Genomic DNA, 23,211 nt, shown 5'->3' with positions numbered 1-23,211 from the left:
TAAAATACAGTGGAAGGTGTCCCTGCCCATGGCAGGGAGATTGGAACTACATGGTCTTTAAGATTCCTTCCAACCAAAACCGTTTTGTGACTCTATGAAAATACAAGGAGCTGTTTGTTGGATTTTTGATGGTGTATTTCTCCCTCTCCTGTCCTGACTCCTACTACAGTCCTGTTGGTATGGGCAAACAAATTGGGCTTTTGTTTGCAAAAGGGGAGAGTCTTGTTCTTCCTTTCCTTGTGTTTGCTCTGGTACTTGTTGGATCTTCAGTTCACCATCCACAAAGAAAACTCCTTCCTTCTTACCCCCAGGTTAGTTTTCTGTCATTTCCCAGGGCTGGTGCTTGTGAAGAAGCTTGGTAGGGAGCAGGGCCAACCTAAGGTAGGATGTGAGAGCATGGAGTGGTTCCTCACCCTTGAGCAGCAGTGACATGTTGAATTGGCTCACATCCCCTGGAAAGAACGAGTCAGGGGGGTTCAGTTCTTGCAAAGTTAACATAAATGAAGTTTTGGGTTACCTTGGTGAGTTTGATCTAAGTTAATCAAATAATATGAAAGATGTGCTGAAGTGATGTGAGTGGTCTGTGGAAAGTGGTCTTTGAACTTGGGCAATGCACAAAGCCAGGAGCTCCTGGGGTTGTTGTCTCTGTGTCCTGAAGCACAGACCTCTACACAAAATAAAGGCTTTTTAAAGAACAAAACCGTCCCAAGTTATCAGGAATTTTAAGACAGGAACAGATTAATTCCAAAATAGATGTTGTTCTTTAGAAAAAAGCATTTCCTTAACTCCATCCACTTATGTGAGAACAGAAGTAAATTACACAGAAGAGGTGGAGGATCCTGTGGATTCTGATGGTAAGAACTTGCACTTCACTTCTGCTGTTTGAAGAGGAATGGAGTTACCTAAATATTGCTGTCAAAACTGACTGAAACACCATGGGAGTTGGTGATGAAGGTGCATTTACCATGTTAGAATGGTGTCCATCACTTTTTTGCAAATTACTTGTGATTGTGATCAATGAAGGCACATAATTTAAGTTTTCTAATGGCTCAAGGAGCGAGTTTGGCTTCAATATTGAGGTAAAAGTAGTGGGACAGAAGAAAATCAAATAAGTCTTAGGTTGAGCTTGATAAATCTTAATGAGGGGTGTGTGGTGGGAAGAGAGCAGAAAGTGATGAGGTCTGAAATCCTCCTGAGGCTACTGCTGTACTTGCTAGTCCAGGAGAATGAATAAATATCTGCTCAGAGAAGTTAACAGTTTGTAATTATTTTCACATCTATTTGTAGCCTTTGTATGTTGGCATATTCAGTCATGTTCTTTTTTGTTTTTTTCCACTTCATTCAGGTGAAGTTCTGGGCTTTGAAAATCTGGTGTTCAGCATATTTGAATTTGTTCATGCTTTGTTGGAAAACAACAAATTTAAGAGCACAGTGAAGAAGGCTCTGCCAGACCTGATCTATTACATCCTGCTTTACATGCAGATCACAGAGGAACAGGTGAGCAAGTTTGTGTTGTGTGTGAAACAAAGGAAATGAGGGATTTAAACCAGCAAGTGTCCTGGGAAGAGTTTCACTGCGTGGAACCTGCTGTAATCCAACAATCTGTTCCATCACTTTGCTGTGGCAGCACTTAGAGGTTCCAGAATGGTACAATGTGGACAGTAAATCACAGATCACAGAAGGGTTTGGGTCAGAAGGGACTTTAAAACCCATCCTGTTCCACCCCCTGCCCTGGGTGCAACCTACTATCCCAAGTTGCTCCAAGTCCCATCCAGCCTGGCCTTGGACACTTTCAGTGATGGGACATTGACAATGTCTCTGGGCAACATCTCCAGTGTCTCAGCACCCCCTTAGTAAGGAATTTATTCTGTAATCTAAACCTACCATCTTGCCCCTTGTCCTGGGGCCCTGGTCAAAAGGCAATTATAAGGTTCTCCTGCAGTCTTCTCCAGGCTGAACAACCTCAGCTCTTACAGGCTTTCTTCCTTCATTCTTCCATGTGCTGTGAAAATGAGGATTTTCATGCTGAAAGGAATAAATAGCTTTCTGTGAGAGAAAAAATGTTGTGCTAGTACGGTGAAATAATTTGCACTGAAATTCTGCATAGCTCTCAAGCGTGACAGCCATCATCTTCTAGTTTAGGTAGACATGCATAAAAAAAAGCACTCTGTTAAAAGATTAATCTGCTTCTCCCATTCCTCATCTAAAAATAAAGCTGTGTAGCATTGATTGCAGGTCAGTCATTAGTTCTGTCAAACTCTGGTCTCAAATGAGGGGCAGAAGAGCAAGATGAGCTTAGAACAAAGAGAGTTTCTTCTCTTCAAGGGTTTCTCCAATGGAATAGAAGAAAAATCCATTGAGGATGAAGACTTCTTATGGTGAAGAAAAATTCTGAAAGCAGTTTTCCAAAACAGGTTGCAGGGAACAGAAAAAGCTGCCTTTTACCGATGGTGTCCTGAATTCTCAGCTGCCTTATCCTTTTTGTCTCCTCTAGATTAAAGTTTGGACTGCAAATCCACAGCAGTTTGTGGAGGATGAAGATGATGATACATTTTCCTACACAGTGAGAATTGCTGCCCAGGATCTCCTGCTGGTATGAAATATATGCCACATTTAGATACTGAAGTAGTAATAACAGGTATCAAACCTGCCCTCAGGAAGGGCATTTAGAGAAAATGCCAACTTTTGACAGTCCATACAAATGGGTGTTACCATTTCCTTGTGCACAGGCTGTGGCTGCCGATTTCCAGAATGAGAGTGCAACTGCTCTGGCTGCAGCAGCAACGAGGCATTTGCAGGAAGCTGAGCAGGCCAAAAACAGCGGTGCTGAGCACTGGTGAGGGGCTGGGGTGGGAAGGGGTGGGGACAGGGAGGGGACGGCACTGGTGGGACACGGGGAGGGGACCAGCGCAGGGACGGTGCTCGGGCAGTGGGGACGGTGCTGGGATGGGTGTCAAGCTCATCTGCAGCACTGAGTGCACGATGATTTAATCACATTTCATTTGTGACAATGTTACTGAAGAGCAAGGATGGAGCTGGAGAGCTCTGATGAGAAGCAAAAGAAAGTACAGCAGTTCTTGAGCCAGATGGTGAAATCTTCATGTGGAGTACTTTGGGCAGTTCCTAGCACAAGTTGTCTGTGCCAAGGCTCCCTCCCTTCAGAGCTTGATGTTCCTTAAAATGTCTTATGGGAAACAACAATTACTTATAGAAAATCAGAAGAGAATTTTACAATACTTCATGTTCAGTTAATTGGCATAAAGTTTTTAGGAATATATATATGTGTGTATAATTTTTTTTTATTTTTTATTTGATGTCAAGAAGAGTGGTGCTGTATACAGATGTATGTGTTCAATTTTAGAACTTCAGATTTGCAGTTTTTAATGATATTTGGGATAGAAGAAGAAAACTCCACTGCAGGAGTACCTGGTTGCTGGTCCACAGATTCTCTCCTGGTTTTATAGTGCATTGGTTCAGTGTGTGTGTATATTTTGAATATTAGTGTCAGAGGAGCCCCTCTGATAATGAGCAACAATGGAATGGCTGCAAAATCAGACATTAGGTCCCCATCTGCCTCAAGTTGTGAGAAGTTGTAAAGTAGGTTCTTGGCTTCACAAATAAAACCAAGGAGAAGTGTATTTGCACATAGTTCTATATCATCATAATTAACAAAATGTTAATTAGAAATCAGATGTTCTTAAAACTTTAATGTACTGGGTATCCCAGTGCTTCTGCATATAAATTATGAAGGCATGGCTGAAACACAAGCTTTCATGGAAGAGATGCTTTTTTATTATGAGAACAAAATTGGTACAAGTAACAACTATTCCACCAATATTTTAGGAAGTGACTGAGAATGCTGCCCATCCTGAGGGAGTTTCCAAGCCCCCATCTTGCAGTTTGTGAATGTTAATCTCTTTAAGGGCATTTTTATATTCTCTTTTGGGATCAAGGAAATAGTTGTCATAGCTTACACCAGAAAATTACTTGTGATTTCACTTCAGAATATGTATTTATTTCTTGAGTGATGACAGAGGAAAAGTCTTAAGGCATCCTGAACTATTTTGCAGGTGGAAAATACATGAAGCCTGTATGCTGGCCCTGGGCTCAGTCAAGTCTATAATTACAGACAGTGTGAAGAATGGGAGAATACACTTTGATATGCATGGCTTCCTGACAAACGTGGTCCTAGCAGACCTCAACCTTTCAGGTATGTGGGACCCTGCATCCCTAGGAATAACTGCTGGGTGCCAGACACTGGGAATCTCTGATGAACCAGTCAGGTCAATGTGTGCATGAGGTATTGGGAAATGCACTTAAGCACCTTGCTTATGTGAAAAAAATAAATCTTGTGAGAACATTCTCCCAGTTCTAGTGTAAGTCCTTTATGTGTGGGACTGTGCTTTCAGCTGGATCTCATTGTTGGCTGGATGCATGAGCCTGTAGGGTTTGAGGAGCTGGGTGGAAAATAGCTGTTCTGATGTCTTGAGTCTGTTCCATGAAAGTCACCAGCAGTGTTTAACCGCCTTCAGAATTCCTGCTGCACCATGTCATCCCATTTGTTTTATGCTGAGGCTGACACCAGTTATAGCACATGAATTCAAATAATGCTCCCGGCTAAATGGGGTTCTGTTGTTGGGAACTCAGCAGGATTTTACTCTCTGTGTTATCTTAAATCAGTGTGCAAGAAAATCAGAGGAATTATAGAAAATCAGACCTCAAAAGTCCTTGCAAATTAAAATTTTAGAAGTTTAAGGCATTAATGTGAGCATCATTGATGAGTCCACATTGAGTTGTCAGTGTAGAAAAAACTGGTTCCTGGGTTCCTTTTTCATCAAAGAAACAGTTATTTAGCCCATTGCAAAGAAGGGGTTTTTCTTTTCTTTGTGTTAATGTTGGATGAAGAACTAGTGTGCAAAGTGCATAGTGTGCAATGGATGTAAGAAAGCAACCTCATCAATTTACATATATTTACATTCATTTACATGTGTGCCATTGGGTTGTAAATGAGCTGCTGTGCTCTGGAAGGGCTCTGGAGTCAGTGTGTTGATGGCTCTCCAAGGATATCCATTTAATGGTCAGTAATGGTACATACAAAGAAATGTTGTGGTTTATGATACTGACTTCAAAACAAAGCTCTTCTCTTGCTGTACATCTTGCACAGAGAGTTTTATGTCCTCATCTTAAAATTAGTACTTGCAGTAGCATAAATAATGGTAGTAAAGATACCGAGGAACAGAGAGCTCATCACTTTGAGGCCAGCCTAGATAGGTGAGGAGATTCATAGTCTGAAAAGGCAGCAAGATTAAATGTGATAAAGATATATCATACCTTGGTGAGTGGATAATGAATGTCCACTGTTTCTGTGGTGCTGGTGAATCACAGAATTCCATTCTGTAACTGCAGGGTGATGGCTGCAAACTAGTAATGTAATCTGTGAAAGGTCCCTGGGTATGAGCTCTGTTGTTCTAATGCTTCTCCCTAAGATGCTGCTGTTTTCTTCAGCTGGGGACAGAGTATTGAGCTGGATAAATGGGAATTGGTAGAAAAGCCTCTGTTCTCTTCCTTTGCTTTTGTTCAGTGATGGAAAAGTTCAAGTGTAAATAGTTGAAGGGAGGAGGTTTCTTAATAAATGAGAAATTACTCTTTGAAATAACTAAGAAAATAAACCAAATTCTGCCCATGAACAAAAATTCTTTGTATGCTGGCACACTTGTCTTGTGTGTCACATTTCAGTGTTTTCCTATTGAGACAACAAGATTTTAAATAATGGATGGAAGCAGCTGTGATTTTAAACTCACAAAGCTTATTCTGAAACAACTGAGGTTTTCTGTTTTGCTGCAGTGTCTCCTTTCCTCCTGGGCCGGGCCCTGTGGGCTGCCAGCCGTTTCACTGTGGCCATGTCTCCAGAGCTCATCCAGCAATTCCTGCAAGCCACTGTCAGTGGATTGCACGAAACCCAGCCCCCCTCTGTCCGGATCTCTGCAGTCAGAGCCATCTGGGGGTAAGCAAACCCTGGGCTATTCCACAGCCCCAGGGTCAGGGGTATAGATTGCACTGATAAACTGGTTTGTTAAAATGGCATTTCTGTTTGGGCTGTGGGAGGTTTTGCTTTGAGTGAAATAGACATCCCCTTAAGAAGCATAAGCAAACAGGTTCAAAACAGAATAACTCTAATGAGGAATATGGAATTGAGATTCAAGATTGGCTACAGTGTTGTGATGGATAAGGAGCAGCACTAGGTAGTGTTGGAAAGCACGAGGATGAAACCCAGATTATTCCTTCTTGGTCATAAAGGTGACTGACATCATACAGGCCTATGGAGCCAATCACAGCAATAAGGAGTGTTTGGGGTTTGATTTCCTTACCCCATTTTTGTCAGAAGGAAGCTCTGCTGTACTCGATGAACATTAGTGTAAAATCAAAAAAAAACAGTCACAAAAATCTGCTAAAACCTAACTGTTCACCACTTCCGAACAGAGCACTTTGTCTTATTTGCACTGAAATGTTAATGCATAAATGAAGTTGAAGATTTATGACTTAGTTATTCCTGAAATTGCTTTATCACACCCCAGGTCACTTCTAGAACATGGTAACAAAACACTTTGTAAGCAGTGTCTGTCCTGGACTTTTTTCCTTTTCTCCATCAATGGGCAGCTCTTAGGAGAGATCTGTCACTGAGGGGCAGTAGAAGCTTTTAACATCACTGGCTCAACTCTGCTTTGTGTGGAATGCAGAGGGAGGATTTCTGGTGAGACTTTCCTCCTCCTTCCTGCTGAGCTGCTGGGAGGTCAAGCAGTAGTGGACTGAAGGAGAAGTCCTAGAGGAGTGAACTTAAGGAATAAGAATGGACAGGATAGAACAACCCCTTATGTATTATCCAGAATGGAATATATTTAAGTTACTTCAATATATTGGGAATGTATTTTTGTATCACAAATTTCTTGTCTAGCTACTGTGACCAGCTGAAGATCTCTGAGAGCACCCACGTGTTGCAGCCTTTCCTTCCCAGCATTCTGGATGGCCTGATCCACTTGGCAACTCAGTTCAGCTCTGAGGTGCTGAACCTGGTGATGGAGACCCTGTGCATTGTGTGCACGGTGGACGCGGCGTTTACAGCCAGCATGGAGAACAAGATCTGCCCCTTCACCATTGCAATATTCCTCAAGTACAGTAACGGTATGCATTCCACTTACATTCCCAAAGCACAATTGGTTTTGCTGTTGAATTCTGCTGCTGAAAACTTAATCAATGGTCATTGAATGAACATTGATTCCTGTGGTAGAGGGGAAACTTGCTGCCTTGCCCAGCCAAAATAGTGGTGGCAAAGATTGAGATGTGTGTGTGTGTGTGTGTGTGTGTTTTAGTAAACGGTGCTTTCTCTCTCCAGATCCTGTTGTTGCTTCTCTTGCCCAGGATATTTTTAAGGAGCTAGCTCAAATAGAAGCCTGCCAGGGTCCAATGCAGATGAGGCTGATCCCAACCCTTGTCAGCATCATGCAGGCCCCAGCTGACAAGATCCCGGCTGGTCTGTGTGCAGTAAGTGCTTCACTGGGGCACAGCCTGGGCTGGAGATGTTCCCTGTCCAGTAACACCTGGGGTGGCTGCTCTGCAAAGGGTAGAAAGACTGCAGTGGACATGCTTTGGAGCAATGGCTTCAGTCACTGGGGGAGGTTTCTGTGTGGAAAAGAGGCAAACTGCAGGTGCAGGAAGATGTTTCCAAAAGTTTGCTTTAAACTGTTTCTCTGGCCTTCTTCCAGTCTCCACAGTACGAGTCATCCCCAGTCATTTTGCTGTGACATTGCCATCTTTCAGCAGGAATAGTCTCTTATCCCAGCAGACTACACAACTTTTCCTTGCATTTCCTTCCTAAGGCTTTTTCTGATTTATGCATCACATATGTATGAATTGGAGGTAAATTATACAGGTGCCCTAATAAAAGATGGAGCACTGACTGTGCAGAATGGTTGTATGGAATTAAATTCATAAACATCCATATCAATATGCATATAATCTGTTAATTGGCATGACTGTAACAATTGCTTATAGGTAATAAAAATAAATTTAAATCAATATACCCAAAATGGAACAAGTCAGCTTGAGCAGTTCTCTGGCTGTTCTGATTAGCATGCATCTGTTTGCCATGTTTGAGTGGTGACACTGCTCTTAATGTGGGAACTTCTACAGCTCACACCAGTGATGCCTGGGTGTGTGACTCCAGGGTCCTCCCATTTAAAAATTATTCTAGACTTGAGTTTGGGGTGTGGTTGCAGCAATGGCCACATCCTTGCAGTTCACACCTTTGATGTCTTTGATGTTTGCAGCAGGTGTGGGTAGTGGTGACTTCAAGTATTGTAGCTCCTGCTGTGACAGTTTGTGCTTTCTTTTCAGACTTCTATTGATATACTGACTACAGTTGTGAGGAATACAAAACCCCCTCTGTCTCAGCTCCTCATCTGCCAGGCATTCCCTGCAGTGGCACAGTGCAGCCTGAACACAGATGACAATGCTACTATGCAGGTACCCCTGTGGGGAGGGGGAGGCAGGTGACACTGTGGGGAGGGGGAGGATTGCAGGGCTGTACCAGTCCAAGAGAGGTGACACAGCCTTTGAGGAAGCCCAGATTGTTCTTGCCAGCTGCTCTATTAGCAGCCCCCCAGAGCATCTGCCACCTCCAGTTTACCATTTACCAGTTGCCTCAGTAGGAATGTTATGGCAAAGGCATATGTGCAGGGCCTGCAGTGACTTTTCCTGATAATTCCTGAATGTGGAAAATGGCAGTGAGAAAGACAGCAGCCTAGATGGTTTTTCTATTTTAGTGTACTGGAGCACATTAAAAAAACTTACCAACCAAACCCCAACAACACAAAAAAAACCCCAAACAAACAAACAAACAAAAAACCCCACACATACACAAAAAAACCCCAAAAAAACATAAAAAAAAAAAAGAAACCCAACATAAAAACCAACCAACCAAACAAAATAAAACCCACCCAAACAACCAAGCAAACTTGTAATGCTTTTCTGTCCCCATAACATTTATCACATCTGGTAATGGCAGGGGCTGTTTTCAGGAACTTTCACTGGCACAGGACATCAAAAATTCTCCTAGTCTTCCTGCTCTAGGAGCTTTCTGCTGTATTCATTTTTTAGGGAAGGAGAAGGCAAACTTCTTTTTGATTATGGGATGGAGGGAAAGCAGGGAATCATCTCCAGCATCAGTACTGCCTGAGCTGTGCTTGCAGGCAGGCTTGGCTATGGCCTGATGTCTTTGAGGTAGCTAGCAAGAAGGAAAAAGCATCAGAGACTAGAAGTGCAGGGAGCCTTTTCATTCCAGCTCCTAACTGGCATATGAATAACAAGGGTGATTTCATTCCTTATGTAAGAAGTTCCATAGTGGTAGCTACTCTTTGCCATGTGAATAGAGACCATGGGAATATGGTCTTTGCCTAAACAGCAGACCAATAAGAACAGGCAAGAGACCAGCAGGGAGAAATTGTAGAAATGCACATTGGTTGCTTTGCTGGATCTTCGTGCTAAGAAGAATTCAAAAGGACTACAGATTAGCTGCTGAGTTGTATTTTGTTCATGTCACACTTCTCTGTCTTTATCTCTCACTTCTTGCAAACACTTTGAATTTCTTTAGATACCAAGATTGGCACAAAACTGCAGCTGCTTGAGGTTATTGTTGTATTTATTGCTGTATTTATTAGTTATCTTGATTGCTGCTGATTGGGCAGTGAGGAGTAATGTATGTGTTAATGAGCTGGAGTCTGTAGAACTTACTTGTAAATCTTTCACAGGTGCCACCAGTTTTCCCCTTGTTTTCCCAGTGGTTCAGGGAGGTTCTGGGATGGTGTAGGGGCTGTCTCCCTGTGCCTGCCTGTTCCCTTACCCACTGCTTGTCTCTGCAGAACGGCGGCGAGTGCCTGCGCGCGTACGTGTCGGTGGCGCTGGAGCAGATCGCACAGTGGCACGATGAGCAGGGCCACAACGGGCTCTGGTACGTGATGCAGGTGGTGAGCCAGCTCCTGGACCCACGGACCTCGGAGTTCACCGCTGCCTTTGTAGGCAGACTGGTCTCCACTTTAATTTCAAAAGCTGGGAGTGAGCTGGGAGAGAATCTGGACCAGATCCTGAGAGCCATCCTGAGTAAAATGCAGCAAGCAGAGACGCTTAGTGTGATGCAGGTGAGTAGGCTTGGCAACCAGGAGAGTGAGGAGAAGCACAAGGAGAAGAAACTGTCATAATTTTCTTTCATTTTGTTCCTGTTTATGGTTTGTGCAATTGGAGTGTCTTCTGTGGATCCTGTTTAAGTAGTCAGGAAAATGCCTATTCTGATCAGAGAATCATGGAGTATCCTGAGTTAGAAGGGTCCGAAAAGAATCATTAAGTCCAAGCCCTGGCCCTGCACAGTACACCCCAACAATCTCACTCTGTCCTAACGCTTCTTGAGCTCTGGCAGCCTTGGGGGCATGATCATTCCCTGGGGAGCCTGTTCAGTGCCTGACCACCCTCTGGGAGATACCCAGCCTAACCCTCCAGTGACACAGCTCCATCTGTTCCTCAGGTCCAAAATTTTTTGTCAGGTTACAAGGTAAGCAAGATTCTCCTGGATAAGCTGTAATGTACCTTCAGTAGTCCCTCTTGCCCTTGTATTTGGAAGCCTTCTTTGGAGGTATAGCAGTTGCCTCAGTAGGAATGTTATGGCAAAGGTAGCATGTGTTTTTGAGTGGATTTGTTCTGTATACCAAGGATAAATGCCTGGGACTTATGACAAGATGAGCTTGGTGGATGGGAGGCACAGTTGGCCTGAGTGAGGTGACAGACCAGACTAAGAGCATCACCATCTCTTCTAGCCTTGACCTACTTGTAGTGACACAGATTTCTGGAGTGATTTTTTTTCCCAGTGGTCTTAATTCTCTCTCCTGTCTTTTTTGTCTGTGCCCTCAATGTGAAACAGCTCATGCTGACTGCCCTGGTTCCTCAGTAGCAGCTGGGGGAAGACATTTTGCTGGCACTGCTGAGCAAGATCCCATCTCTGCCCCCAGTGCAGCACTCAGCTGAGATTCACTCTGTTCTAACCATTTTATCTTATTTCTCTGATTTTTTAATATGCACTTTTCAAGCCGGTATGTAGTACCACAATGGCCATTTCAATGCCAGCAAATCTCACCTGCTTTAGGATTTTTTACCCCTGGATATACTGATGATAATTGTTTGGAGTTGCTCTCACTTTGCTTGGTTTTGGATTTAAAAGATACAGAAGTTTAAATCTGAAGCAGTCCCATGCAGCCCTTCTAGCCAAGCATTTTGCAGTGCTGGGTTTCTTTCCTGTGTTAACCTGGAAGATGGTCCTCTGGAGATGGGCAGCCTTTTCCTGAGGAGGACTACAGAGATGCCCTCAGCCTGGGAGACAGACATTTAGACATACACAGCAAATGAGTTCTGCCTCTGGTCTTTAGGAGTCAGACTGTAAAACTGCATGTTATAACAAAACCTTTTCAAAAGTTGTAGTTCTTTCCCTAAAATAATGTTCAAAATGTATTCAGAAATGGGAAGATGCTGCTGAGTCATGAAGTGATGTTTATTTCCTGCATTTGTAGCACAGTGTTTTGCAGCTGGTTGTACTTTCCCTTCCTCCTGGGATTGGTAAGCACAGCCTTCACTCCTGCAGTGAGCTTCAGCTTCCTTCAGTAAGCACAGCTTCACTTCAGCTCCTTAAATATTTGATAAAACATTTCCAGCTATTAAATTATGTACAGCTAACATTGCCTTTCTCCTCCTGCAGTCCCTTATCATGGTGTTTGCTCACTTGGTTCACTCACAACTGGAGCCACTTCTGGAATTCCTGTGCAGCCTGCCTGGCCCCACTGGCAAGCCTGCCTTGGAGTTCGTGATGGCTGAGTGGATGAGCAGGCAGCACCTCTTCTATGGGCAGTATGAAGGCAAAGTCAGGTGGGACCCACAGACATCCGTGTTAGCTGCCCCCATCCCCCTGCCTTTGAGTGCTGGGCGTGGGGAAGGGGACCTGGCTCAGATGGGAGGAGTGTGTGCCAGCACTGGGCAGAATTGCTGCTCCCTGCACTGTCAGTTCTGCTCAGGAAAGCTGTGGTAACTGGAGCAAGCTCTGATCTTCCTCATCAGTGCTCCTGCTGCCTCGTGCTCCTGTGCTGGAACAGAGACACGTGTCTCCTGCAAATATGGGACTGCTTTTGGGATTTAATTTCTGTGACTGAGATGAGAAGAGCTTCCACACATGTAGACTACTGTACAGTTCTGGGGTGTTGTAGAGGGTTTCCTAAAATAATCTGGTGATTATTTGTGGATTTATTTATCTATTAAAAGTTGATCAAGACATCATTTGCAAAGTGTTCTCTCCTATTTGCTGTGGGAGCATGCTTGTGTTCTGTTGGAGGCTGAGTGCTGTATTCTAAGGCATGGGATGCTTTGTATTCATTTAATTTTTTTCTCAGCTGCTGTATTAGATTTTTCTAGAACTGTGAAGCCTCATAGACCACTCCTAGGGCTCTCACCAGCTGTTAACTCACTTACTAGTGTGTGTTGTTATGTCATTGTTACGGGCTGTCAAATAGCCTGTGAACTAAATAATGAGAAAAGGCAGGTTCAAATTGGAAGTTGGTGAATAATCCTGAAGGACAAGTAGCAGATTTGGGGATCCAGTGCTCTTTTTGGTCACATTTTGTTGGGTTCACCCCTGCCTGGTGGTTTATCCCCATTTTGACAATGCAGGCCTGTTTGCAGGATCTCTTGAAGCTTTTGGCACAGGGAAAAGCCAAGGTCGACCAGGAGAACAAGGTTAAGGGTGATTACTTAGAGCTGTGTTGTCCACAATGAGAATTGTTCGTGTACAGGTGATGTAACAGGGCTCCACACTGTATTAAACACTTGGATTTTCTTGGTTGTGGTGACATTTACCATGCATTAGTAAATGCTTGGTGTTTTTGTGTCCTGAGGAAAAGAAGGGCCTGCTCTGAGGAGCTTCTTGTTCAGGGTTAGTAGAAGGACCCTGAAGGCAGCTGACACCTCCTGTGTACACAGTCCCCATCCACTGGGGACATGTTGAATAGTGGCTGTGGGGTCTTGGTGAAATGATGAGAAAACTTTGGGCAGCTTGGGGCAGCAGGTAACACCTGGGTCCAAACCAGGAGAACTCAGAACCATAGTGTTGGAGAGAGGCTGAGAAGTAAAAGCACAAAAAAGAGTTCAGTTCCACAGAACTCCAAAACTTCCATTTGAGATTTTTGGAGCCAGGAGAGAGAGAGAGCTTTGTAGGTGCCAAGCATAGATTTTCAACCTTGACCTGTAGTCAGCATGAAAGTTTGAAGTGTGGAGTAGAAATGTGAGCATCAGAGATGGAAAGAACATGTAAAGGAGAGGAGCAAGCTGGAAGGTCTGAGTGTGGCAGAGCCATGAAGGACCAGAAGTGAAAACGAGCACTGAGACTGGAGAAAGGGAGCAGATCATTGCTACAGATCAGCCAAATTACTGCTTTCTTGCCACTGCTTTTCTCTTAGTTCCTTCTTTGTGTGCACACAATGCTGCAGAGGCACATTTAACCTGGTGGTCCTTGTGACCTGGAGAAACCTTTAATGTATGTATGAGTGGATGTCTGTATTGTACTAAATCCAAAGCTTGACCAGTGCCCAGCTTGCTGTGCAGCTCAGGAGCTGAGTCCAGTTTCAGATGCTTACATAAAGCAGGAGACATAGGAAAATTCTGTTATACTTGTTCTTGGCCAAGATGTAGAAGGAAGGGCATCTGGGTTGTCTGCTTCTGGGGTGTGTTCCCTGTTAGAAAGGGGCTGTGAAAACCAGGCCTTTCAAGGAAATTCTGATCCCTAATTTTTCTATTCTCTGCTCCCAGCTCTGTAGCACTGTGCAAACTCCTGCAGTATGGCATCAACACAGATGACAAGAGACTTCAGGACATTAGGGTGAAGGGAGAAGAAATATTTAATATGGATGAGGGAATTCGGACACGATCCAAGTCAGCCAAAAGTAAGTAATCATTTTGCTGTGTTTAACAGGGTTTTTTTCTGTAAGTAGATGCTGTGAAAGGCCTTGAATAGGTCTGGCAGATCACACAGAGCTGTGGGAGATAGTTTCTGCAGAAGGCATGTGTTGGTTTATAGAGCTAATTCATACATCATGTACTCAATAGATCTGTATCTATTTACCTTAATTCTGCCAAATACTGGTTCAGAGGACTCCTGATGTCTAATTTAATATAACTGGATGAGGTTATTATGGGATGGAGAGTCCTTCACTGCTGTTTTGCATCATGAGACAGAATTGATATTTCTGGATGCCTTGTAGCTTCTCTGAAAGTGTCCTTAGTGCATGCAGAGATTTTAAAAAATGGGTGTCTTTTTCAATGAGACACTTTCACAAAAAGCAGTGATTTGACCAGTTAGAGTTTTCTTTTAAGGAAGGCTTGACTAGTGTCCTGCATAAGACTTGTCTTATTTTTAATAAGTTGAACCCAAGGTCTTTGATTGGAGGTCGCTGTTGAGATTAATCTTTTAAATCAGAGGGAGCACAGCCCTGGGCAGTTTTTGCTGAGGACTGAGCTCCAAGGGGAGGACACTCGGGGGCTGCTATCCTCAGCCATCAGTCAGACCTTGGCTGTGCCACTTGCTGTGCTAGTGCTCGTGTGTGACCAGTGGTGGGATGGAGGCTGTACAGATCCAAACTGGGAGCCTCTCCAGGCAGTCAGTGCTCCTTGAGCCTTCAGCTGCTGTGGGCTTGGGATCTGCAGTGATGCAGTGAAGGACTAAGGTGACAGTTAAGGAGATTAATAGGGGCAAGCACTAGGAATTTTAAGAGGTGAGTGGTTGTCACAAATCACTTGCTACCTGATAATTCTTGGCTTAAAAAAACCTAAACCAATGAAAGACAGAAAAATGGCAACTGCCAGCATTTGAATTAAACAAAGATTCATACTAGCATTAGTAAGAATTAAAACTAATGCACCCAGATTTTTTATTTGATAGGATCTTTACTTTTGTAATTAAGGGCAAATACACTGTCTAGCTGTCCCTATGGGATAGTTAAGCCCTGCAGGAGCACTAGTAAGGAAGAGCTGGAGCTTACAGTGCCTCAGAAGGGCCAAGAGCCATGCCTGGGAGCTTGCACTGCTTATTTACATGAAAGCATTGGAGGATGTGAAAATGGACTTCAGGAAAGAAGGGTTGACTCCAGATGACTCTATTAAGCAACCTGCAGTAGAGTCACACATTCATTCAGCTGAAGATTTTCCCCCTGCCTTCTCTTTAGTCAGTATATGCAAGGTTGATACTGCATTGAGATCTTAGGGAATGTAGCTCTGAGGCTATATGGAAAGAAGCTTTGGGGGTTTTATGTCAGTTGGTTTTCTCTCCCAACCTCCCTAACAAAAAAAACCCCAAAAAAACAAAAACCCACCTCAACAAAAAAGGGCCTGTTTTATAACTTTTAATTAGAAGCAACATGAATATGTGTATTTTTTTTCTCTTACAGATCCTGAGCGCTGGACAAACATTCCTTTGTTAGTAAAAATCTTAAAATTAATAATAAATGAACTCTCTAATGCCATGGAAGCAAATGCATCTAGACAGACAACTGCTGATTGGAGCCAAGGTAAAATACTGGGTTTACTTTTTCCCTTTGCATGGCTTAAATCTACTCGATCTTCTCTTGAGAAGAATTTCTGATATAGGAACTTTGTGACAATAAATCATGTATCCTACAAAGTCTTGAATAGTTATCCAGAGGATAAGTTCATAGAATCACAGAATCCCAGGCTGGTTTGGGCTGGAAAGGACCTTAAAGCTCATTCTGTTCCACCCCCTGCCATGGAGAGGGACACCTTCCACCATCCCAGGTTGCTCCAAGCCCTGTCCCACCTGGCCTTGGACACTTCCAGGGATCCAGGAGCAGCCACAGCCTCTCTGGGCACCCTGTGCCGGGGCCTGCCCACCCTCACAGGGAAGAATTCTTTTCCAGTGTCCCATCTAACCTGCCCTCTGGCAGTGGGAAGCCATTTCTCCTTGTCAAAGTCCCCCTCCAGATCTCTTGTTTTGTTGTACAGTTCATTATTAGGACAACATCTCTTCCTTCCCTGTGCTGTATTTAAGTGCTACCAATCTCTTCCAGGTAAAATAAATAAAATGGGAGAATAGGATCAGTCAGTGTATCCTTAGACCTAAAAATTCTTTTGGGCCCGTTTGGAAGATGGGATCTGGCTATGTGCAAATAAAATTACCCTTTCATGGTCTATCTGGTTTGCCTTTCTTGCTACTTCAAGTGTCCATTCTTGCTGTTGCCTTTTGCTTGGCTCCAGTTCTGGAATAATTCCAAAAGGATAAGGAGGATTGTAGGTGTTTCTCTTCATCCACCCACATGTGCCTACAAACTCCAATCCCCTACAGAGTGATCTCAGACCTCTTGGACTTGGATCATTTCTAGAATTTTTTTTCCTAAACAGATGATTCAAATGATATGTGGGAGGATCAGGAAGAAGACGAGGATGAAGACGAAGGCTTAGCAGGACAGTTCTTGTCAGATATTCTTTCCACAAACAAGTATGGTGAGTAACAGCTTGCAAGTCCTTCTTCAAACCAATAATCAAGTAGGTGACATCCTAGTCAAAGTTTCCTTCCCTTGCCAGCAGCAAAACAAAGGCTGCAGGCATGGGGGAGGAATTCTGCTCCGGGATTGTGAATAAGGACTTTCTGGAGAAGCCATGGCTTTGAGCAACATGGTGATTAAATTGCTGCATTATAAATAAAATCACCTGGGAGTCCACATACTTGCACTGGCTTCACACCTAGGATGTTTCTGCAGGTATTTCTTCTAAAGAAAAAATTGCTGCTCAGGGTGTAAGTGTGACCTCAGTGTGACTGTCCTAGGGATGGGTGAGCTCGTTTGTGGAGGGACCTTGAGGAACAAGTGCTGCATAGAGAGATGAGCAGGTGCATCATCTCTCAGGTTCATGTAGCCTCAGAAGGGAGAACTTTACAGGGAAACAGCGAAGGATGCTGCTCACATTAGCTCAGAACTGGCAAAGTGTCACCCTCACGTGGGATTAAGGCAGAAGATCCTGGTGCATGGAATTCCCAATCCTGCCTGTGAGTGTCCCATGTGTGCTTGACTCACCTGCATGTTCCTCAAGCCTCCACTGACCCTGGTTCTGGGCTTCAGTGGTTTCTATCACATGACCTAAAGAAGTGAATATTCTGGATACAATTTTCTTTTTTCCCAGCAGTGCTTAAACTATTTACTTTTGGATCCTTGGGTTTCAGTAGCTTAATAGAAAATTTTCTGAGATAGTCTGCTCTTTTTGATGTTAAAACCTGCTGATTTGCCTCTGACAGATGAAGATTACTATGAAGATGATGAAGAAGATGATCCAGATGCATTAAAGGACCCTCTTTACCAAATAGATCTCCAGGTGATGTTCTGGAATGAGGGGTTTTATCAGATTCCAATCATTCTCTATAAACTTTAATTTTTTAAGTGTTGTACTTTAACAAATATGTAAGCACTGGAAACACCAGTCATGAACATCCAGAAAGGCACTCTGTAAATTGAAATTACTTTGGAAAGGGCCAAATGTCCCAAGAATTTATGGAGCTATTTTTCCTTATCATTAATATTTATAACATGGAAATGTGAATGAACAAAACTCTTTGAACAGAGGGGGATGAGACTTTTCTACCTGTGAGCTTCACTGCTACTGGCAGAAGTCAGGAGTAGGTTGGAGAGTGAACATGACAGAATTTCATATTCCACTTGGAGATGCTTCCACTCAGTCAGCCCCTGTGTTACCCTTTGCTCCTGCTTTTCCCACCACCTGCAGCTGTTGAAGGGCCCTTCCCTCTGCTCCCATCCTTTTTCCTCTGCTCCAGCCCTTCCCTCTGGTTCCACTCCTCCTCCTGCACCACTCCTTTCTGTTCCCTTCAGTCCTGGGGTGTTACTTGGTGCATGTTGGGCTGTGTCTCCTGACACGTGGAAGCAGCAGGATTTCCCAGGAGGGTGGTGCTGACAGGTGTTTCTGTCCCTCCCAGGCCTATCTCACCGACTTCCTGTGCCAGTTTGCACAGCAGCCCTGCTATGCCATGTTCTCTGACCACCTCAACGACAACGAGAAGCGAGTGCTGCAGGCCATCGGGATATAGACCCACTCCAGAGACCACACCTGCCAGATCTGAACAATTGGTTCTTTTTGGCTAATTCCACGTTTTATGATAGGACATAAAACATTTTCCAGTGTCTGCCTGCCTTGTTCCAGGTTGACAATGGCCTCATTGTTTTGAGCCTCATCTTAACGCACATCTAAGGATGCTAAGGAAAGGAATCCTGAGAAAGGATCATTGCACATTGGTCTCACCACAGGAGCACTTTCATTTTCCACAGTAACTTTCCAAGAAGTTCCTAAAGATAAAAATAATGTGTCCTTAATATTTTTAAAAGGAAACTGTCTCTACCTGTAAGAGGCACTTTGAGTTTCCCACAGCACAGTTCGACAGGGAAAGGAACCGGATCACTTACGGATTGCTTGAGAAGTGGGAAGGTTGTTCCTCTTGGCTGTTCCTCCTCACCTAACACAGGGTAAATATCTTGATCCTACAACGTGACTTCTTTTATAGAACCACAGACTCTTTTCAGAGCAGCCTGGATCGGATGGAGCCTGTTCACAGGAGTCTGGAGGGGAAGCTGAGACAATGAACCTGAGTGTGTATCTTCTTTCCTGGTGTGGATGGGGCTCTGTCGCTCACGTCTCCCATGGGAGCAGTTCTTCACTAACACTTGTGTGTGCACATGCTCAGAGGAAGCCATCACTTAAATTTCTGTTCCTGTGGCCTGTGGCTATGAAAGACTGGTTTTCTGGAACAAAAGGAGCCACAGTTTTTAGGGGAAAAAAACAAACTGATTGTATTTAACAGATTTACTTAATGACAGCCACTCTAAACTACTTTGCTTTTTTCACACTCCCGTGTGTATTTTTATAGAGTGGCAAAATAGCATTTGCAAATTGATTTCCCCATGAGAACAGTGTGATCTATCTCACAACACCTCTCTGCCTTTGGTTCCCTTTCGGGGAAAATGAAATAAAACTATTAAAATGTACATTGGTATCCTTCTTATAAAACAGATTTAAAAGGAACTTGTGCTTGATTCCTGAAGTCACTTTTTAAAGACGTATTTCTCCTTATGACACGTTCTGTATGTTCTGCCAGAGGATATTGGGGTATTTCATGGGAGTCACCTGGACAGAAAGGGAGTCCTGTGCTGTATGTATCTGCTGCTTAAAATGGGCTGAGCCATTACAGTTTCCTTTTAAGAAAGGCACTTGCTGTTCCTTTGTGGAATCATTTGCTTCGACATTGTATCAAAACCTCCATAACCTGGAGTCCTTCTGTCTCTCACTGGTCTCACCTTGTGCCTGTGAGTGAGCAGAGCCAGGGGGAACCCCCCATCCCCTGCAGACTCCTCTGAGCCAATCTTAAATTTTTGAGTGCTTAAGTATATGAGAAGCAGAGTTTGAAGCCTGATTTTTGTGTCTAATAAGGTACAAGCTCTTCCCATGCCATTGAGTCTCAGTGTCTTTCTTCCCTGGGGATTCTCTGGTCTGTCGGAATATGTAACAAACAGGGTGCCCTGACCCTCCTGTCATACTCAGTAGGAGTTTGGTTCTGAGGCCTTTGCTCTCAGCTTCCACTGAAAGGAACAAGTTAAAGCAAACAGTGCGGTCTTGAAACTACCAAGAAGCTCATGGCTGCAGTGGTGTGTCCACATGGCTGTTCCAGAAGGATCAGGAATGTCCTCAGAAGAATTGGTCCCAGCTCTGGGAAGAGGCAGGACCAGCTTTTTTTGCCGTGTGTGTCAGCAGCAGAGGCACAAACCCAGCCATCCATACTTGCACAAAAGTGGATGTCAATGTCTGGAAGCATTGAGGTGTGTTCGGGGTGTCAGGAGTAAACAGCACACTGAAGGCTGGTTAGCCTGGGCTCACAGAGGTGCTGCTTGGGGGTTCGTGTGCACTCCAGTGGGAGCTGGAATACTGTGCATCAGGGGGGGCTTTAGCCAGGGCAGAGGGTGAATTTAAACAAGTCCATGAAAAATGAGGCTGACACTGAACTGAAACATCTAAAGGTGCCTGTGTCATTGTAAGTTCCAAAAGATGGATGGGTCAGTGCCATATTCCTGCTGGAACTCATCCATATTTTGGGTAAAACCAGCTTTGATTTGCAGTTATCAGTGTTTTTTTTAAACGAGTGTGAGAAGGGAAGGATGGGGGGTAAGTGGCATTGTCTCTACGTCTAAAGATTACTTACCTGAGTTTCCCACAGTACAGGTGGACAGAACAAAGGCACTGTGTCTTTTACAGATTGCTTGAGAAGTGGGAAGGCTGTTCCTCTTGGCTGAACTGGTGCTCTGCACTGTCCCCCCTCCATCCTCTGCCAGATGCAGCCTGAGCTGGCTGGGCATGGTGCTGCTGCATGGCAGCTGAAGCTTGGGACCAGCCCGAGGGGCAGGACTGGCACAGGGATGGTGTGGTTGTGCAGCAACCCTCACCGTGTGCAGGGTGGTCTTGGCAAGAAATGCTGTGACTCGAGCAATCCCTAGGAAGAGGCTGGATACGAACTGAGAGAGTGCACAAGGGAGATGGTTTGAGGGGCCTCAGCTGAGTCCTGCTGGTGCTCATGACTTTGTTGCTTTTCTGCTTAACCAGTCATCTTTCCTAAAAAAATTCTGAAGCTCACTCTGTGATGTGTCTTTATACAAGGATTGTGTTTGCTGGAGGGATTGTGCGAAAAAACCTCTGACAAGTAGCACAGTGATGGCTCAGGATGGAAACTGCTGGACTCTGAAGCAGTGTCTGAGCTCTGGTTTTGAGGCGCAGCACCATTGTGCTGTCTGGTGTTGCAATAATAGTCATAGAGGTGACTGACACCGTTTTAAGAAACATAAACTGAGGAAAACAAAGGATGGGCTGTGGGCTTTGCACAGCCGAGGGCACATGCCACTGCTGCCGTGGTGCCTGGCACGCACATCCCGCTCGGGACTCCTGTGGGTATGAGCTGACCATGTTTGCTCCCTGTTTACTCCGGAGCGCACCGCGGAGCTCCGGCCCTCACGGACCGTGTTAAAACAGCGACCGCCAGCTCGGACCCTGGAGCGAGACTTTATGCATTTTCATCAGTACTGTTCTTTTTTGGGAGTGGAGCTTTTTGAATTAACAAATCAACTCTAGTAGTGTAGCATCCCGCCCGGCTTCCCGCCCTTCAGCGCCCGTACCGGCTGGCTCGGGCCGCCCGCCCCTCTAGCGGTGCATGCTGGGGGCTGTAGTCCAGGGCTCGGCAGCTGCCAGGCCGCTGCGCCGGGCGCGGGGCACGCCGGGAGTTGTGGTCTGGCTGCTGGACCGCAGGCGCGCCGGAAGGCGGGCGCGCGGGGCGGGGCATGCCGGGAGCTGTAGTCTAAGGGGGCAGGCGTGGGCCATGGCGGCGGCCGCGGCCCCGGCGGGCGGCGCGGGGCGCTCGAAGGTGGCCCCGAGCGTGGACTTCGACCACAGCTGCTCGGACAGCGTCGAGTACTTAACCCTCAACTTCGGGCCCTTCGAGACCGTGCACCGCTGGCGCCGCCTCCCACCCTGCGACGAGTTCGTGGGGGCCCGGTGAGCTAGGGAGCGGACGGGATGGTTGGAGGGGGGCTCCCGGCGCCTCTGACCTGTCCGTGCCGCCCGCAGGCGCAGCAAACACACTGTGGTGGCTTATCGGGATGCGATCTACGTGTTCGGCGGGGACAACGGGTAAGGGGAGCCGGCAGCGCCGGGGTTAAGGGGAGGTGGGTGTGAGGGGAGATGGGTGTGAGGGGAACGGAGTTGTGAGGGGAGATGGGTGTGAGGGGAGATGGGTGTGAGGGGTGGTGGGTGTGTGAGGGGAGATGGGTGTGAGGGGTGGTGGGTGTGTGAGGGGAGATGGGTGTGAGGGGTGTGAGAGGAGGTGAGTGTGAGGGGAGATGGGTGTGAGGGGAACGGAGTTGTGAGGGGAGGTGGGTGTGAGGGGTGTGAGGGGAGGTGGGTGTGAGGGGAGATGGGTGTGAGGGGTGTGAGAGGAGGTGAGTGTGAGGGGAGATGGGTGTGAGGGGTGGTGGGTGTGTGAGGGGAGATGGGTGTGAGGGGTCCGTGGCCGCCCCTGTCCGGCCCCCGGCCTGGCTCAGCTGCTTCTCCCGTCCCTCCCCGCAGGAAGACGATGCTGAACGACCTGCTGCGCTTCGACGTGAAGGACTGCTCGTGGTGCAGGTGGGCAGCGCGGCCCCTCGCCGTCCCTGGTCGCTGGCAGGACCGGGACACGCCGTGGCTTCCCTCAGCACCTTGGGCTGGGTGTAAAAGTTTGTGCCGCTACCTGAGTACCCGAGAGGAAATGTCACCTCCTCCCAGCACTGTCACAGCTGCTCCCTGCCAGCCTGCTGTGTGCTGGGCCATCGGGGTTGTCGATCCTGCCCGAGGGGAGGCCGGGCAGCACAGCGAGGGAGGACCAGGGTCATTCTGTTCCTGCAGCTTGTGGGAGGGCAGAGGGACTGGGTGTGCTGCACCTCTCGGGCCAGGGAAGGTGCCAGGGGTCCTCACACCTTTCTTGGCTCCTTTGCTCTGCAGTAGGCAGCCTGTCTTATCTCACTTGTGTCTCACTTTCCAGCTCTGCCAAATAGATTTCAGCAGCAGCATGTTCGTAACCATTTATTTCTGTTCTATAAAATCTTAGTGCAATCAACTATCCAAAACCAGTGAAACACTCAGGAGCAAAAGAATAATTTCTAATAGTTGTTTCTTTTCTTAGTCTGCACATTAGCTCTGTGCCCAAAGCACAACCAGTGTGTTTGACTGCTGCTGTTGTGACTTGTGCAGGGCTTTCACGACGGGGACGCCGCCGGCACCACGGTACCACCACTCCGCTGTGGTCTACGGGAGCAGCATGTTCGTTTTTGGTAAGGCAGCAGCAGGCTGTAGTACAAGTGGTAGATGTGCTGCTGTACTGGTTTGGAAAAAGAATGAGAGATCTTTAGGAGGTGTCAGAGGTCTCATTCAGTAGCAAATCCAGTATTTTTCATAGCTGTGATTTCAACTTTAGTTTGGAAAGATGGCGCTGTTCTGTTTAAAGTAAAGACTATTGAAGCTCATTGCCATAGTGATTCTTTAGGAGGAGTG

The 23,211-nt window shown here is 45.7% G+C and overlaps 2 protein-coding genes across 2 annotated transcripts in view; both read left to right on the top strand.

Moving 5' to 3' along the window:
- Positions 1–19,170, top strand: part of IPO9 (importin 9) — a 39,368-nt gene extending 20,198 nt beyond the window's left edge. Inside the window, exons 9-24 of the mRNA XM_021527666.1 lie at positions 796–854; positions 1,346–1,497; positions 2,495–2,593; positions 2,730–2,836; positions 4,071–4,210; positions 5,845–6,004; positions 6,953–7,179; positions 7,391–7,539; positions 8,392–8,520; positions 9,915–10,190; positions 11,792–11,958; positions 13,888–14,021; positions 15,522–15,641; positions 16,489–16,590; positions 17,378–17,454; positions 18,071–19,170. Coding sequence (XP_021383341.1) covers positions 796–854; positions 1,346–1,497; positions 2,495–2,593; positions 2,730–2,836; positions 4,071–4,210; positions 5,845–6,004; positions 6,953–7,179; positions 7,391–7,539; positions 8,392–8,520; positions 9,915–10,190; positions 11,792–11,958; positions 13,888–14,021; positions 15,522–15,641; positions 16,489–16,590; positions 17,378–17,454; positions 18,071–18,181 — 2,209 coding nt within the window. The 3' untranslated portion in view covers positions 18,182–19,170. The remainder of the gene's footprint in view (positions 1–795; positions 855–1,345; positions 1,498–2,494; positions 2,594–2,729; positions 2,837–4,070; positions 4,211–5,844; positions 6,005–6,952; positions 7,180–7,390; positions 7,540–8,391; positions 8,521–9,914; positions 10,191–11,791; positions 11,959–13,887; positions 14,022–15,521; positions 15,642–16,488; positions 16,591–17,377; positions 17,455–18,070) is intronic.
- Positions 19,171–21,457: 2,287 nt separating this feature from the next.
- LZTR1 (leucine zipper like post translational regulator 1) overlaps positions 21,458–23,211 on the top strand; it is a 36,482-nt gene continuing 34,728 nt past the window's right edge. The window contains exons 1-4 of the mRNA XM_021527667.3: positions 21,458–21,681; positions 21,754–21,816; positions 22,252–22,308; positions 22,912–22,991. Coding sequence (XP_021383342.1) covers positions 21,506–21,681; positions 21,754–21,816; positions 22,252–22,308; positions 22,912–22,991 — 376 coding nt within the window. The 5' untranslated portion in view covers positions 21,458–21,505. The remainder of the gene's footprint in view (positions 21,682–21,753; positions 21,817–22,251; positions 22,309–22,911; positions 22,992–23,211) is intronic.

This window comes from Lonchura striata, chromosome 30 (assembly GCF_046129695.1).
Source record: "Lonchura striata isolate bLonStr1 chromosome 30, bLonStr1.mat, whole genome shotgun sequence".
NCBI classification, from domain to species: domain Eukaryota; kingdom Metazoa; phylum Chordata; class Aves; order Passeriformes; family Estrildidae; genus Lonchura; species Lonchura striata.
The sequence above is the reverse complement of the archived record's forward strand: the minus strand, read 5'-3'. Positions and strand labels throughout refer to the sequence as shown.